The sequence below is a fragment of the Camelina sativa genome, chromosome 16 (assembly GCF_000633955.1).
Source record: "Camelina sativa cultivar DH55 chromosome 16, Cs, whole genome shotgun sequence".
NCBI lineage: Eukaryota > Viridiplantae > Streptophyta > Magnoliopsida > Brassicales > Brassicaceae > Camelina > Camelina sativa.
Window position 1 is genome coordinate 2,439,311 of NC_025700.1, and position 16,054 is coordinate 2,455,364.

Sequence of the window (16,054 nt, forward strand, 5' to 3'; positions counted from 1 at the left end):
GATAAATTTCAGATTATTAGAATGTTATTTGATAGGTAAGCAAAATTATAGATGAGTATTAATAGTTATAATTTGATTGGTTATAAAAGATGAGTTGTACTATTGTTATAATTTAATTGGTTAGAGATTTTTTCTAATGTGTCAATCTCTCCTTCAATACAAAAGCTAAGTTTTCTTGTATTGATCTCGTAAGTATATATATAATTATGTACGCACGCCAAGAGAAAAAAAAAGTATCACATCCTCTATTTAAACTAACAGAGGCAAAAGATACGAACAATAAGAAAGTTTGATCATCATCGTTATCACAATGTCACCGAAACAGGTCATTAAGAAGATATATGCAAACTATGAGAATGAAGTTGATGTTGCTGTTATTAGACAGGGCATCACCAAGTGAGTTTGCTTCTACGTTATAGAAGGCGATGCAGGCGTGTTTAGCTCCTCGGACTCTTCCACAGTAGAAGCAGACAATGTTGTGGTATTCGGAACAGGGGATGAAGTTAGCGTGAGGAATATATCAAGCTCTAGGCCGTTGGGGTTCTTGTTGATTGCAGGGGAACCGATCGGCGAGCCTGTGGTTCAGCACGGGCCATTTGTGATGAACTCACAGGCTGAGATTGATATGACAATTGGGGGCTATGGCAATGCCAACTGCCAAGAATGGCTTTGAGATGGCTAAGTCTTGGAGGTCAGACAGTTATATGAAACAATTAACACATTGCAAGTATTTACACAATTTGCAAAGACTTTGAGACCTCCATGAAGCTGTTTCATTGTTATCCCATTTGTACCTTAAATTATACCAAACAAGAATCTATGAGAACCTGTATTTCCCAAAAAAAATTTAGAGCCAACAACATAAGTTGAGACAAGAGAGAAGACATACCCTCCAATGGCTCCAAGAATTCTTTTGCAGCTGAGATGGTCTCGTCCGGAAAGGATACTGTGAAGCCTTTGCTTTGACTCTTTTCCTCCATAACATTGATCCCTGCACCCAAAGAAATTTCAGGAAAAACATGGATTCTGGATCTATCTCATCTTATGCAGTTATCAAGAATTTACCTCCGAGATAGTAGCCTTGTCAACATAACAAAGTTTACCGCACCTTTGCTTAGCAATATTACATGCAACACGCGCAAAGTAATCAACCTAAGAAGAATCAGAAACAAGAATGCTATTGAGAAACTCCTACATTAACCAGACGTCAAATACATGTCCAGCAACATTAAAATTCTTTCCCAGCTCAATTAGAATAGGAGGCACCACTTCAAAAATCTTTGAGACCTATAATTTGTGAGCCAGTAAAAATTAAAAAGCATGATCAAAATATTAAGGGTAAAAACGTTACCAGCTGAAAAAGAGGATCATCAGGTAAACTCTCTTTGGCACACATATCTTGGATCCGTTTTAACCAAAACACCATGGCCATATCCTGGAACAACCTGCAATATAAAATGTTTATTTAAAGTTTAAATTTTAAACTTCCATTGCAACATTCACAGGCAAAGCCAAAAATCAAAACATAATCCCAATCTTCATTCAAGTTATGGCCTGCCGTATTAGCATGCAACACATATTACAAACGGCCTATTTCTCTCAGTTTTCATTTCAGAGCATGTAAGCTTTTATGAAGGCTAAGCAGAGCAGAATTTGGTTAACTTTGCCACTGTTTAACGTTGTCCAGACATAATCTTTTAGCTGTTTCCTCTGATTTCTCCACATCCCTCGACAACTGATTTGATCCACTCCAAAACTTCCTACAACAGACTAAGATTTCAAAATTCTTTGTTGAACATCATAAGTTTTGCAGTTTATACATGTCATTCTTGTAACTCTCACTTGTAGTTTTGAACAATAGAATATTCATTTAGGAGAGAAATAGAGGGATTACCTGATAAGCCAAACCATGGAGTAGCCCAGCTAAACCATTTTATGCAGCTGCACTCCCATCCTTAATGAAAAAAACATCATCCATAAGCCAAAAACATAACCACCAGACTGACCAGAGAGTTATAGTTACAAACAAAAGTATATCCATACCTCATCTGCATCAAGCAATGAGGTTTCTAAGAGTAAATCCAGTCATCCCTCTCAAGTCCACCAAACTATCACACCTACAACAACAACAAAACCAAAGTTTCAGTCTTTATCAGACACATCTAAATATATTATTACAATAAATAAAAGTCAAGTAACTCACTTTGTGACAAGGAAGACGTAACTGATTGGATTCGGGGAGGGGGACTGTCAAAGACTAAAAGAATCAGATTGCCCAATTGCGTTTTGTTGTTCTGAATCTTCTTTTCACTCTTTCCAAATTACCATCAAAGAGACTCCTCAGAGATAAATCTTGACAATCTGTTTCAAAAGAAAGAAACCCATCAATCAAAAAAACAAAAATACAAACTTTAAGACGATTTATCTGATAAGAATTAGAATCAAATCAAAGGACACAAACTCACACGTCCTGTAAAGGCAATGTTTGCTCTCTCGTCTGGTCGCCATTTTCATTGGTCTTTAGCCCATTCCCCCTTGGCTCTCCAAAATAAGTACCTGTTACCAAGAAACATCATATTTAAAGATACTGTCCCACTACAGAGCGAGAAAGATAACAATTGCGATCACTTTAATAAACTAATTCAACTGACCTCATGTAAGCTCTATTACAACCATTAGATCAACACCTTCTGCTACCTCTCTCTTCAAGGTGGAAGCATCCATTAACTATATAAAAAAGCAAAAAGTCGAAGTTCACACAAGAAACAAAGTTCAGGCTACCAAGAAATTCTGAGATTAGGCTGAGGATGGTTACCTTAGCAAGTCTCAGATTTGCAAAGACTTTGAGACCTTTATGAAGCTGAAGTAACCCCTTTTCAGGCCCAATAAATACTATGATTTATCTTATTAAGATTATGAAGCTCCTACAAGTGTAACTCTCCTACCACTGACGCAGAGTGCTTCAATTAATAAAACAGATTCACAGCTATTATGAGTCAGTTCTAAAGTGATAATAATCTTATGATGGATGGGGAGTATCTACCTTGAATTCCGGTAGATGTGGCTTGTTTGTGGTGGACGCAAACGCTGGAGCTATAGAGTAAAGAGCTTGCTGATTTTTGAAACAGTATGCATATTCTAATGCTATAGAGTGAAAGCTTGCTGATTTTTTTTGAAACATTATAATGGGCTGACCTGTCTTGTATTCTTGATTTTTGCTGCTGAAGTATGAAGAAGAAATGCATTAGAATAGTCTTACATGGATCACTTAACTATAATACAATCTTCAACAAAGAATGATATAGAACCTGGGCATTTGCGGTCTTTGTTGTTGACCTCTGCATCCTCGGAACATGTTATTTTCCTGAGGCTTGGTTTGTGAAGAAGACATGGTTCTAAAACGGCTCTTTTATCCTGCAAAACAATAAGAATGATTAAAATCAGTTGGACCTTTTGAAGACAGAGTGATGGAAAAACTGAAGCAACAACAAAACCAAAAATCTCAGTCTCACTTATTGTTATTCCCTGACTTGCCGGATTATTGGAAAGCAGAATATTCACATGATAATCGTTTCCGATCACACACCACCAACTCTGTAAAAGAAACAAAATCAAAGTGGTTCATAGATTTAGAAGAAGAAAAATAATTTATGCAAAACTGTGAAATAATACTGATAAGGTAAAGCGAAGAAGAAGACCTGTAGCAATGGCGCCATCCATGTATGATTACCAACTAACAAAGAAGCTGACAACCCCATAACGAAAAAAAGATACCATCTCTTCAAAAAGCTTTCTGTACTTCCTCGCGACACCAGGATCACTTCTCATGTCAAATTTGGCTGGCAGGAAGCAGATCACTGAAAAAGAAAGAAAACCAGTAATGTAAATACATATAAGATTAAACGATAAAGTAATTTAGAAATTAAGTGTTCAGGATTTGTTTTCTAAAATGCATGCATACCTTCTCCGAGTTAGAACCATAGGGCAGATGCAGTTTCGTGTCGTTGACATCATTGAAACCCACAGTGACAAGAATCAAAAGAGATGAAACGACAGCGCAAATCTATTGCATCTGCGCTGTGATTGATTACCAAGTCGTTGTCTATTGCATCTGCGCTGTGATTGATTACCAAATCTACGAAGCCTTTTTATATTTTTTTGATTGATTACCAAGTCGTTTTCTTGTCTCTTACTAAACCTAAATATATTTATGTATAAACGACAGCGCAAATCTATTTCAAACTCGAGATAGTCCCAATTGCGTTCGACATTTGCTTTTTAGAAAGTACAATCCTAAAACATCCACTAAAAAAACTCATCCGCCTTTTGATTAAATCTTTCTCACGTGGGACTGAAGTTCACATGATCATCTGAGACATAAACTAAGAGCCCATCGAAGCACACTGAGTTACAAATCACATATCATGCCTAGAAACTAGATAGAATCAGACTGAAGATAAAGTGACCAAGAATGTGCACAAACCGATTCATGTTCCAACAGACTTAAGCAACTAGGAGGACCAACGTTTGTGTAATTTTCAAACAAAACTGAGCTGGACCCTGCAGTTGGATGAAGCTCTCGGAAACATATGAAGATCCATGTGGATTCTTAACTTGTCACTATCGCTTATTCTTCTCCAAGTACGAACTTTCAGCAGCTCCAGACGTGGCAACTTTCCTAAGAAATGTTTTACTTGCTGCAACTCACCAGTCGTCCCGCCAAACCATAAAGTTATCTCCAAGACCTCTACTGAACATGTCAATAGACAAGTATATCCCGACAAACACTCGCACACACAGTCAGGTTCTTCTTCAACATTGTCAGCTTCTTCTGCAAAGTCAGGTTCTTCAGCATCTTCAGGTTCAAGACAGTGCACTCCACCCTGCAGCAAATAGGTTGAGAATATACACAAGGATGTTTTTGAAATAATGGTTTGTCCAAAATACATGATTATTATCATACCTCGATAACAAGGGTCTTCAGATTCGGAGCCTTGTTTAGCAAAAAGGGAAGAAACCTCCAACAGAAACCCATATCATCATTTATCATAGTTAGATGATGTAGCTTCTCTAATACTGGAATTGCATCACGGAAGAAGTAAAGCGTCTGAAAATCAAATCAAATCAACTAATTAAGTGTTGGAACAAAGCCTCAGGAAACACGTTTGCAACATGTTATGGAACTTAAGATGCACGCTCTTGATTCACATATTCATCTTCTATTGTTGTCTCAAAACTGTAATTACACCTCAAACTACAAAAATAACACACTTACCTCAAAAGTATACGGAGATGATAATTTCAGGATCTGAACATTTCTTATCCCTTGAATCAGATTTGTTGCATTGCTAGACAAGACATCGCCGTCATTTGCAAACCGTCCATGCCATTGGCGATTTACCATCACAAGAAGATTGAGCTTAGCTTCCACAAGGGACCCGAAACTAACAGTTGTATACCCATCCGGGACAAAATCACCGTACTCTAAGTAGGCAAGACTTGGAGTATCAAAAGTAATGTACTGTGGCTTTGGCCCTTCAAAATCTACCAGCTCACGACCAATAGTAAGTCTTTGAAGACTCTGACTAGACACGATGCCAGACCATTCCCAAGTTTCCCAGCACATACCATCAACGGTTAGTTCCTTAAGCACAGGGCAAGCCGAAAGAAACGCCTTGAACGCACAATCAACAGGATTACAGAAGCGAACGCAGTCATCAAAAACGAGGGTCTCAAGGCTTGGTAGCAAAGCATTCTCAGGGACAAGACTGATAACGATTTCCCTCCCAAGTTTCAGGTTCTTGAGTGTCTTGCAAGTGAAGATCTCCAAAGGCAACGTATATCCATTATCACCATATATGCCCATTTCAAGATCCATGACACCACGATGATTCAACACATCACGTAGCCAGGGGTTGATACGATCTGGATCAAGACCCCTTTTAGATTTCAAAGAGAATCTCCTTATGCGCGTTGTAGTTTTCAGCCGAGCAGCCAACGCTTCACTCATGAAATCCGTGAAATTCCCCTGAAACTTAGATGTGTCATCGAACTCAAGATCTGGTATGATGGTATAGAGATTCCTAAACCTCCTTGAGGTAACCAAAGACGCAGCATCCTTTGCATCAAGAAAACTCAAAATTAGCATGATAAGTTCATCTGGCAGACCGCTGATCCGATCCATCTTCTTCGAATTATAACCCTAGCGAAACAAAAAACTCAACGAAGAAGATGATGAGATCACGAGTTTGGAATTTAATCCAGAAGACGGGAGAGTGAAGAAAATAAGAAACTGCTTCATTTTTTTCTTGGAACATTCTTCTTGATTAAAAACAGTTAGGTTGGTGGTGTCTACAAAACGCTACGTTTTGGCCTTTTGATGAAAAACGCACCGCTTGGGCTTTTAATTTTGTTTTAAGCCGTAATGGGCTTTAAATATTATTTTAAGAAGAACATAGAACAAATCTCTAAGCACGCTCCCCACGAATCCTTCTTGCGAGCTGAATGTCCTTAGGCATAATCGTAACCCTCTTGGCGTGAATGGCACAAAGATTGGTGTCTTCAAACAAACCCACCAAATACGCCTCCGCAGCTTCTTGAAGTGCTAACACAGCGTGACTCTGGAATCTCAGATCTGTCTACATACAACTTCTATTAGGATCAATTTAGGAATCACGAATACATATTCTAGGGTTTTCGATCTAATTAAATACCTTGAAATCTTAGGCGATTTCACGAACAAGACGCTGAAACGGAAGTTTACGGATCAACAACTCTGTGCTCTTCTGGTACTTACGAATCTCACTGTTTATTTGATTGATTGATTTCCACAAACACACAAAACCATCGATTTCAGACAAAGATTGTGATTTGAGATAAGAGAAGAAGAAATCGTGAAAGTTTTGTTACCGAAGAGCGACGGTTCCAGGACGGTAACGGTGAGGCTTCTTGACTCCACCGGTGGTCGGCGCAGATTTCCTCGCCGCCTAAATTAAGGTTAGGTTAGGTTACACACAATCAGTTACAGCTAAATTCGAAACCCTAGATATTCAAATTTTACAAATACCAAAACTAAAAAGAATAAACGAACCTTGGTGGCGAGCTGCTTCCTCCATGTGATTTTCTCGCGGTTTGCTTCGTACGAGCCATGAGCTTCCTTCTTCAAGAAAAAGATCTGAATGTTCAGAGAGAGAGAGAGAGAGGAATCGCAAAGTCTCTGAATTGTGTGTGTTTTGAACTTTTTGGTGGAGGAGATGAAACCCATATTTATATAGCGAGGGAGGTCGGTTAGTTTTGGGAGATTAATGAAGGACGGACTAGTAGTAATTTATAAAAGCAGAATATTCACATGATAATCGTTTCCGATCACACGCCAGCCACCAACTCTGTAAAAGAAACAAAATCAAAGCGGTTCATAGATTTAGAAGAAAAAAATTATTTCATACAAAACTGTGAAAATAATACTGATAAGGTAAAGCGAAGAAAAATACCTTACCTTCTGAATTCCAGTTTCAGTCCATGTATGTAGCAATGACGCTATCCATGTATGATTGATTACCAACTAACAAAGAAGCAGGTAACCCCGTTAGGAAAAAAAAGATACCATCTCTTCCAAAAGCTTTCTGTACTTCCGGACAACACCAGAATCACTTCTCATGTCAAATTTGGCTAGCAGGAAGCAGGAAGCAGATCACTGAAAAAGAAAGAAAACCAGTAATGTAAATACATATAAGATTAAACAATAAGGTGTAATTAAGTGTTCAGGATTTTGTTTCTACACTGCATGCACACCTTCCCCGAGTTAGAACCATAGGACAGATGCAGTTTCGTGTCGTTGACATCTTTGAAACGATATTATGCCTCTCGTCATAAGGCTCAATGATAATGGAATATCATTGGGGAGGTCCAGAGTTTGCAAGCCATATTGATCACTTCCTGCAGAAAACAAATTTGTTGCGTCAACTTCATAGAATTAGAAAATGTGCCCAATAAATTGGTTGTGTGTTGTCAACCAAACCAAAACATCACCTTCCTGACAACATATTCACCAGATAAGTCCCTTCTTGGTGCTAAACCCTCAACCAGACTATATTTAGTTTGCAATCTTCCTTAATATTCCATCAGAAAACCAAAGAGAAAAATGGAATTAGCAATTAGAGTGAGCAGACACTCAGATGCCATTCAGAAACAATCAGGAAATTCAATTGATAAAACAGATTCATTAAGCTATTATGAGTTTGTTCTAGAGTGATGATAATCTTTGATGGATGGTGGGTATTTACCTTGAATTCTGGCAATAACCGGCTCACCTGTCTTGATTGTGCATCATCTAGCTTTTACTGTTGAAGAAAATAAAAACAGAATTAGAATAGCCCCTTTCATATAAAACTAAACTAGAATAAAGAGTGATAAAGAACCTGGGCATCTGCGGCCTTGTCGTTGTTGACCTCTGGCATGGATTCTCTGAACTTTTTTTTACCGGAGTCTTGATTTGTGAAGAAGAAATGGTTCCAAAACGGGTCTTTTATCCTGCAAGCAATGTTAAGAATGATTAAAGGAAGTAGTTGGACCTTTTAAACAGAGAGTTGAATCAGAGAGTTAAAATTGTTTATTACCTGTGGAAGGCACTTGTTGGCATGAGGCAAGGACAAGTCTCTGGTGCTTATTTGAAACTTCTACATCAATTCAGCAGTTCAAACGTAAACCTGAACAAAGAGATAACAAGAGCTGAGAAAGCCTAACAGAAAAGTTATACAAGCAACCGTGAAGCACAACGCACCTTTATGTTCTCCTCTGGAGTGTGCTTAGTGACTGAAAGGCATACAAGACCGTCTTGTCTTGTGGATTAGAGTTGTTGGTTGTTGATCCACAATTCTAGCATAATTTCCAATAGGCTCCATTGAATATTATTGGTTGAGAAAAAAATAAACTCGAAACAGAACAAAATAAAGAAATACAGAGGATTTGGAGATTACTTACATAGTTAAGAAGAGGATTTTTTCCCATCGTATAATGCAGATGAGAGTCAAACCTGCAAAAAACCTGCATCAAATGACAGAACGGACTGGTTTAGTTTAGTTTTCTATTTTGAAGTACAAATATACCTTAGACCTTAGTGAAACTAGATGCACTGCCTTCTTGTTCACTGATTTTTCAAAGGTCGAGCTTTATAATTGGTTATTAACAAGACCTTGTCTTGTCTTGTGGAGCATAGTCGCTGGGTTTGGATTGATGAGGAGGACAGAGTTTCGGTTGCAGTGAGATATGGAGTGAATCATGCTGATTTTGTAACAATTTGCCTCACCTGTCTAGCTTTTACCTATGGCAGATGTGATGTGACTTGTTTGTGGTGTAGGCAAATCTGCAGCTATGGAGTGAAGAGCTTGCTGATTTTGAAACAATAATCGGCTCCTGTCTTGATTTTCCATCATTTTGCTTTGTGAAGAAGATATGGTTCTAAAGCGACTCTTTTATCCTGCAAAGAGTAAGAATGATTAAAAGCAGTTGGACCTTAAAAATATAGTGATGGATAAAGTGAAACAAAACCTTCAGCCGTATAATTAGAATACCTTGGGCCTATAAAATGCCATCGATCACATCCTGGAAAAGAAGAAAAAAAAAATATTTGTTGCGTCAAGTTCATATAATTAGAATATGTGCCCAATGAATTCGTAGTGTGTCTTTCAAAGCCATCGATCACATCCTGACAAACGTACTTAGATAAGTCCCTCTTAATGCTAAACCCTCCACCAGCCGGTTGTACTTAGCTTGCAATCTTCCCTTCAGTTCGTTGAGAAAATGCAGACTCATAAAAAGCAGATCCTCTTCTTAATTCGTACCTACTTTAACTTCCATAAGAAAACCAAAGAGAAAAAAAAATGCAATTAGCAATTAGGGAGAGCAGACACTGAGATGGCATTCAAAAACAATCAGGAAATTCAATTGAAAAAGAAAAGACACTTTTTCATCAATGTTACTGTAATTAGGAGTGGCATGAAAGAGAAAAGTAAGGAGTAACAATCAGATATGTAGGGAAAAATTGGCATACCTATCGGTTTTCTTGACTTATCTTATTAAGATTATGATTAGCTCATGCAAGTGTAACTCTCCTCAAACCGACGCTGAGTGCTTCAACTGATAAAACAGATTCATTAAGCTATTATGAGTCTGTTCTAAAGTGATGATAATCTATGATGGATGGTGGGTATTTACCTTAAAATTTATGGCAGATGTTGTGTAAACTTGTTTGTGGTGGAGGCAAAAGCTGGAGCTATGGAGTGCAGAGCTTGCTGATTTTAAAGCAATATAATTGGCTCTCACCTGTTTTGAATTTGCATCATCTTGCTTTTAGCTGTTGAAGAATGAAAAAAGAAGAAAATATCCTTAGAATAGCCCCTTTCAAATATCACTAAACTAGAATACAATCTTTAACAAAGAATAGCCTAACATATGCGATCTTGTTCTTGTTGACCTCTGCATCGATCCTCGGAACTGGTTTATTTTCCTGAGGCTTGCATTGTATGCAAACAACAACTCATCCATTCCCTGAAGGAGAGATGAAGCTTAATCGTACGTTGACGCCAAGACTCTATGATGTTTTCCAACAATCCGGCAAGTCAGGCAATAACAATAAGTGAGACTGAGATTTTTGGTTTAGTTGTTGCTTCAATTTTTCCATACCTATGTGTTTAATTAAATCATTCTTATTATTGTGTAACTTGTTTAGTGCCTAACCAAACAGAATCCAATAGGCTACCTGATCTAACTTAAATGTTACACTAACATACAAAAAAAGAAAGATCAAGATACAAAAAGTAGTAGAGATCATTACCGGAGTAAAATATCCGGTATCAGGAGTGCCATCGAGATTGAGAGTGGGAGCCATAGCGAGAGTGAACTTATCACCAACAGCCAGTGGATAAACCTCAGTGTTAACATCTAAATGCATAAACATTTCCAAGTTGTGGCTCCTAGCTTCCACACGCGTAACTGTCACCACAAAACAACACACACACAGGGACACAATCAATTTGAAGACAGAACAAAAAAAAAACTTAAGGGAGGCTTTAAAAACTAATAAAGTTGAGGTTTTTTCCAAAGAAACTTGGATTTCGATTTCTTTCAAACATAAAACAAAACTACGATTCACATATCAGAAACTCAATTTAAGCCATAACAAGCATTACAGATCGTGACTGAGGAGGTTATTCAAAACAAAACAAAAAAAAAAAGTAAATACCTTTATCGAACTTTTTGCCATCAGGGTCTAGCTTATCGACCACGAAGATATCCTCGAACATGATAACATTGCTCGCCATCTACAAACACGATTATCAAAAACCCTAAACACTCTTAATTACGATTCGAGTAGCAAAGAACAACAATATGCGAATATGAAGAAATCGAGAATCTGAATTACCTTAGAAGGAGATGGAAAAGACGAATTCTTCAACTGCTCCGGAGTCCGGAGGCTCGAGACGCAGAGAGAGGAGTGGCCGCGAAAAGAGTGTAATGGGAGGCGCTGCAGAGAGAGAATAAGCGAAGAAAAATTACGTTTTTATGTTATCAGTTTATTTACATATATGATCCCTATCGTTTTGTATTTCTTTCAGATATTCCCTGTATATTTTGCGTATTACATATGCTGCCTGTAGTATTAACTTAAAAAAAAAAAATCTAAAATTTTGTCATATCTATTGGTCAATCTTGTTGTCGTTTCGACAATATCAAAAAAACAAATCTAAACGGAGTTAAATAAGCTATAGTATTTATTTATGGATATTCATCTAAAAGTATCTTTTTTATATTTTTTTAAATACCTAAAGTTTCAGAACTTTCGCAATAAATATTGTCGAAATAAATTTAATGGGTGCATCTATTTTCTCTTCAAATAAATTTTAAAATCCTAAACTGAAATGTAGCAAAGACAATGCTATTTATATTTTAAAAATTTAATACCATAATATTTTTATGCAAATACAAACTTCTCCTTAATTTTTTAAAATTTTTGTACAAAAGTTGATATTGAGATTTAGTTAAAATTAAAGACTTCATTAATAGTATTCTGGTATTAAAAGTGTTCAAAATTGTAAAAGGTCGAGTCAAAATTAGAAAAAGTGTTTTCATATGTTTGACGATGCATCACAAAGAAAAAGCTAAACAAATTTTGTTTTCTAATTCCAATGTTTGATTGATTTTTTTGAATTAAGTTAGGCATAAGCAAGAGTTAAATTACCATCAACGAGACTCTTCGTGGATAAATCTTCAAACCTTTTTCAAAAGAAACAAACCCATCAATCAAAAGAATACAAAGAAAAGGATTTTACACTAGTGCTGCATGTTGGGTCATAATACATCATCATCATCACCATCTTCAAACCCTGCGAAGAAAATAAACCCTTATTTAGATATTGTCAGTCTAAAGAAGCAACATCGAGAAGAAAGTCTGAGTCTCTATCCCACACACACATCTAAATAAATTGTTAGCAAGAAAAAAAGAGAAAATTTTATAAAGCAAATCCATCTCACTCTGTGACAAGGAACATGTAATTGATTGATTAGGGGAAGACCATCATTGTCTTATACGCGTCGCCCTTACAAACACAACTCTCTCTATCTATCTCTTCTATGGTCTCGTCTGTCGCCCTTACAAACACGGCTCTTTATCTCTCTCTCTCACAAAATTACTTATCTCGATGAAAGAAGAGTGGATGCTCCCTTCTTCGGTCTCGTCGCCGCCATTAGAGAAGAGCGTCTCTGAGTGTTGTGGGTGGAAGCGAATCAAAATTCGCTTTAGGATACTTGTCCGCTATAACATCAGAATACTCCAAGTATAGGATATTAGGAGTATCAAAAGACACACTCTTGTGATTCTCAAAGAACATTTGGTTAAAACGAAACGTTAGCCTCTTGAGGCTTGTGCTAGATACAGAGCAAGATACCCAAAAATCATGAACCATTGTATCGCATCTAACAATAGCTGCAGACATAGGCCACTCCCAACACGAAGAGATATCCAGAACAAGTTCTGATACACGACGTTTCAACACATTGGTTATCCAACCAATGACATGAGCTGGTCCAACATCATCAAAACACTTGAGTGCGAATCGGTTCAAGGGACCATTATTATACAAAGCCAACGTACACGCGCTTTGTAAAATGTCTAAGAATCTTATCCCTCTCCTGTCTTCTCACTCCAGAGTGCATACACTTTGAGTCGTCGAAATCAAGATTCATCTTATTTCGAATACAGACCACACCACTTGCAATCTGAACAGAGAAAATGAGCTTGAGTAAGAATTACAACAAAAAGGATAACAAAAAAGATCCAGCACTACCAATATCAAAACCGGTTGCAAGTTCTACTTCTACACGATCTTTAAGTTTCAGTTTAGATTCTTGACAAAGAGAGAAACACCAAAACAAATGTTCCTGTCTAAAATTTTAAACGAGACACGCCGTGAGAAGAGGAGAAGCTTACTTGAGCTTGAAGCAGAGATCACCAGAACCACACAACTGTTGAGTTTTTATGTACTTCCGAACAAACCGGATTCAGAGGTATATATAGCCAAAGTGAAGTGAAAGTTGAAAATTAGGATTTTTGGCAACTGTAGCCTGTGGGATGGGTGAGTTCCAATGCTGGATATTTTTTCTGAGTGCTGTGTTGTCAAGTCTTCAGATTTTGGAGATCTTTTTGGTAAAAGGATTGAGTACATATTTCTTCTCCTCCACGGTATAATCAAGTTACTATACCAGGGCATCGTATCGTCTGTCTACTCTCATTCAATTTTTTTTTTCTTTTAAATCTTTTAACCTTTTAATAATTTGAGACGAGATAACTGATGGGATCGGTCATACTTCACTCAACGACAACGATTCTCTCAAGACGAACCACTTCGCTTCTACTTCAATAGGCCTACTCATCTCCTTTCACGTTTTCATCTTAGCTTCGTCAACTCAGATTGCCAAAATTGGGTCGTAAGTTCTTTGTTGTGCATAGGAATTTATTTTGTATAGATTTACTTCGGTCTAAATGCAAAATTTAAGAGACTACACCTTCAGTCTCAACTAAAAGTTCTATAAATTCAGAACTCGGTCGGCCCTAAAACTGTTTCAGACCAAACTCGACTTAAACTTTAATAAGTCTGTTGAGTTCCGGGATATATAGCCAAACCATGATCAAGTCACACTTGCGAGATTCAGATTTCTCACACTCAGCCACTCAAATACAGTAATGAAGTAATCTTATTATATATTATACATTACAGACAGTGCCTTTAAACAGATCTTCTCTCAGGAGAGAAGGATACAACATACACACATAGAACAATCCATTCTAGTTTCAACTTTTAAGAGGTTCTTTGACACTGATCAATTGACCAGAGCAAGCATGTCTTAGTTATTACTAAATTAATAGGTAAAAAAACAAAAACTATGGCCGTTTTATAAGTTTCACATCATCTCAAAGAACCATGAAATCGTCTTAATTTTACATTAAGAGCAAGTGTTCTGAATGTGTAAAAAAAAAGGAAGAAGATATAAGCTCTTAACTAGGTGTACCGTTGCCTTTGCTCCTGTGCACAACTTCTAGACATTCTTTAGCTCGAAGAACTTTCGATTGAAGGTAAAAGCTCCCAGCTTTAGCGTTATTCTCAAACAGTTTGTCATATTTCTGCATTCAAATCAAATCAGAATCAGATCGAGAAAATCATTCTCTGTGATGAAAGAGAAATGTTTACCTGCAATATTTCTTCCCAAGAGGTCTGCTCAGTCACACCAAGAATTTGCCTAGCCTCTTGCTCATTGATGGCTTTTCCTGCTTTACGTACTGCATTCTGCATTGCTTCTTGCGCAACGCCAGTTTTAGACGCATCTGCAAAAGAAAAGATTCTCGGGTAAGATAGGCGTCCCTTCGTATAGATACATGATGACCTTTATCTTATGTACAAATTCAATAATACTCGAGTGTGAAAGAGAGAAATTGAATTCTGAAACATATAAACCGTACTCATAATTGTAAGAACATATACAGGAGTGACCAGAATCACTAGTCACCATGAACATGAAACTTCTGACCATTCTAGCAATTGAAAAAAAAAACAGATCTTCCTAAACAGAGCAAGCCTTCATGAAAAGCAATCAAAAATGATGTTAAAAAGGTAATATAAAAGAAAGTGTAGGAACTCACTTGCAAGTGCTTGACGATAGGCTTGAAAGACAGCACGACCAATGATCCCAGAACCCATCACAATCAAATTTGCAAGTATTCTCCCAGCCTGTGAAAGCAAGAAATGAGAATATTAGAATTAAGATCAGCAAGGATGAGGAAATAATTTGAAAACAAAAGGACCAAAGTCAAGCCTGCTTAACGTTCATCAAAGCAAATGCCTTAAGCCACTACTACTATATGCAAAAAAAAAAAAAAAAAAAAAAAAAACGGATTCGATACATCGCCAATATACTTTAATACATTCAGACATCTATTCCTGATTGATCAAATCTAATACATGAGAACAAAAGAAATGATAACAGATTCCAATCAATCGTACAACGAGGAAAAAAGCTTGCAGCAATAGAAATCCTAAATTTAAGAATATGAATCACAAAATATGTCAAGAGGATCTCCAAATGAAGCAAATCAGCTGAATAAGAATTGGGTGACCAATTCACAGAACCAATCAATCTCTCGAATTCATACAAATCAACGACAAAATAATCTAACAAATGATGCTAAAATCAATCATTTTATCAGAAGACAACCACTCAAGAGAACAAAAGGGCAAGATAGAAAAAAAAAAAAAAAAAGAACAAAAAAGGAAGAGAAGAAACCAACCATGGCAGCCGATTAATCGATCGAATTACTAATCAATCAGATAATTATCTTTTTTTGAACGATGTTGGGATTCGTATTTCGTTGGGGGAAGAAGAAGAGAGTGATAAAACTTGGAAGGAAGTTTAATAGAAGAATCTAGGGTTCTCTCTCTCTCTCTCTCTCTTTCTGTTGTTCGTGTTCGTGTAATAACAATAAGTTGAGGTAGATAGATACACGGAA

General features: G+C 37.0%; 4 protein-coding genes and 1 long non-coding RNA gene across 24 annotated transcripts; all 5 read right to left on the reverse strand.

Annotated features, from left to right (window-relative positions):
• LOC109129697 lies at positions 223-2,590 on the reverse strand. The gene is made up of 9 exons (XR_002036013.1): positions 2,466-2,590; positions 2,204-2,361; positions 2,044-2,117; positions 1,895-1,954; positions 1,663-1,760; positions 1,352-1,445; positions 1,066-1,152; positions 890-991; positions 223-794 (listed from the first exon to the last, which is right to left on the reverse strand). It is a non-coding gene; the product is annotated as an uncharacterized LOC109129697 (long non-coding RNA).
• Positions 4,302-10,339, reverse strand: LOC104749406 (F-box/LRR-repeat protein At3g58980-like). Of its 19 annotated transcripts, none has more exons than XM_019238375.1 (21): positions 10,213-10,339; positions 10,049-10,134; positions 9,717-9,848; positions 9,570-9,600; positions 9,305-9,475; positions 9,105-9,217; positions 8,980-9,031; positions 8,780-8,874; positions 8,616-8,705; positions 8,418-8,529; positions 8,283-8,339; positions 8,029-8,108; positions 7,792-7,935; positions 7,496-7,693; positions 7,091-7,385; positions 6,910-6,986; positions 6,714-6,804; positions 6,537-6,638; positions 5,276-6,429; positions 4,964-5,107; positions 4,302-4,883 (listed from the first exon to the last, which is right to left on the reverse strand). In XM_019238375.1, exons 19-21 carry the CDS (start codon positions 6,182-6,184, stop codon positions 4,539-4,541), a joined length of 1,398 nt encoding a protein of 465 aa, XP_019093920.1. In that variant the 5' UTR covers positions 6,185-6,429; positions 6,537-6,638; positions 6,714-6,804; positions 6,910-6,986; positions 7,091-7,385; positions 7,496-7,693; positions 7,792-7,935; positions 8,029-8,108; positions 8,283-8,339; positions 8,418-8,529; positions 8,616-8,705; positions 8,780-8,874; positions 8,980-9,031; positions 9,105-9,217; positions 9,305-9,475; positions 9,570-9,600; positions 9,717-9,848; positions 10,049-10,134; positions 10,213-10,339; the 3' UTR covers positions 4,302-4,538. The 19 variants fall into 19 exon arrangements, with proteins under 19 accessions (XP_019093920.1, XP_019093926.1, XP_019093925.1 ...); XM_019238381.1 differs by having other exon boundaries at positions 7,091-7,156; positions 7,349-7,385; positions 9,105-9,475; XM_019238380.1 differs by having other exon boundaries at positions 7,091-7,159; positions 7,349-7,385; positions 9,105-9,475.
• Positions 6,468-7,264, reverse strand: LOC104749405 (histone H3.3-like). The gene is made up of 4 exons (XM_019237663.1): positions 7,091-7,264; positions 6,910-6,986; positions 6,741-6,804; positions 6,468-6,638 (listed from the first exon to the last, which is right to left on the reverse strand). The coding sequence occupies exons 1-4, from the start codon at positions 7,262-7,264 to the stop codon at positions 6,468-6,470; spliced, it is 486 nt and encodes a 161-aa protein (XP_019093208.1).
• LOC104749404 (DNA-directed RNA polymerases II, IV and V subunit 8B-like) lies at positions 10,453-11,531 on the reverse strand. 2 transcript variants are annotated; one of them, XM_010471029.2, is made up of 4 exons: positions 11,420-11,531; positions 11,240-11,318; positions 10,832-10,989; positions 10,453-10,588 (listed from the first exon to the last, which is right to left on the reverse strand). In XM_010471029.2, exons 2-4 carry the CDS (start codon positions 11,316-11,318, stop codon positions 10,535-10,537), a joined length of 291 nt encoding a protein of 96 aa, XP_010469331.1. In that variant the 5' UTR covers positions 11,420-11,531; the 3' UTR covers positions 10,453-10,534. The 2 variants fall into 2 exon arrangements, with proteins under 2 accessions (XP_010469331.1, XP_010469332.1); XM_010471030.2 differs by lacking the exon at positions 10,453-10,588 and adding an exon at positions 10,651-10,680.
• Positions 14,230-16,054, reverse strand: LOC104749407 (mitochondrial import inner membrane translocase subunit tim16-like). Its single transcript, XM_010471033.2, has 4 exons — positions 15,836-16,054; positions 15,191-15,278; positions 14,742-14,875; positions 14,230-14,674 (listed from the first exon to the last, which is right to left on the reverse strand). The coding sequence occupies exons 1-4, from the start codon at positions 15,836-15,838 to the stop codon at positions 14,549-14,551; spliced, it is 351 nt and encodes a 116-aa protein (XP_010469335.1). The 5' UTR covers positions 15,839-16,054; the 3' UTR covers positions 14,230-14,548.

Bases quoted from the DNA above. Each gene is read 5' to 3' on its own strand.
- LOC104749406 (XM_019238372.1), bottom strand. From the start codon at position 6,184: ATGGATCGGATCAGCGGTCTGCCAGATGAACTTATCATGCTAATTTTG. The intron at 5,108-5,275 runs GTAAGTGTGTTA...TTTGATTTTCAG, and splicing joins CATCTCCGTATACTTTTGAG to ACGCTTTACTTCTTCCGTGA. The intron at 4,884-4,963 runs GTATGATAATAA...TATTTGCTGCAG, and splicing joins TGAAGACCCTTGTTATCGAG to GGTGGAGTGCACTGTCTTGA.
- LOC104749405 (XM_019237663.1), bottom strand. From the start codon at position 7,264: ATGGGTTTCATCTCCTCCACCAAAAAGTTCAAAACACACACAATTCAG. The intron at 6,987-7,090 runs GTTCGTTTATTC...ACCTTAATTTAG, and splicing joins GGAAGCAGCTCGCCACCAAG to GCGGCGAGGAAATCTGCGCC. The intron at 6,805-6,909 runs GTAACAAAACTT...TCAAATAAACAG, and splicing joins CCTGGAACCGTCGCTCTTCG to TGAGATTCGTAAGTACCAGA.
- LOC104749404 (XM_010471029.2), bottom strand. From the start codon at position 11,318: ATGGCGAGCAATGTTATCATGTTCGAGGATATCTTCGTGGTCGATAAG. The intron at 10,990-11,239 runs GTATTTACTTTT...TTGTGGTGACAG, and splicing joins TGGCAAAAAGTTCGATAAAG to TTACGCGTGTGGAAGCTAGG. The intron at 10,589-10,831 runs GTAATGATCTCT...AAAACATCATAG, and splicing joins ATACCGGATATTTTACTCCG to AGTCTTGGCGTCAACGTACG.
- LOC104749407 (XM_010471033.2), bottom strand. The intron at 14,876-15,190 runs GTGAGTTCCTAC...TTTCTTTTGCAG, and splicing joins CTATCGTCAAGCACTTGCAA to ATGCGTCTAAAACTGGCGTT. The intron at 14,675-14,741 runs GTAAACATTTCT...ATTTGAATGCAG, and splicing joins CTTGGGAAGAAATATTGCAG to AAATATGACAAACTGTTTGA.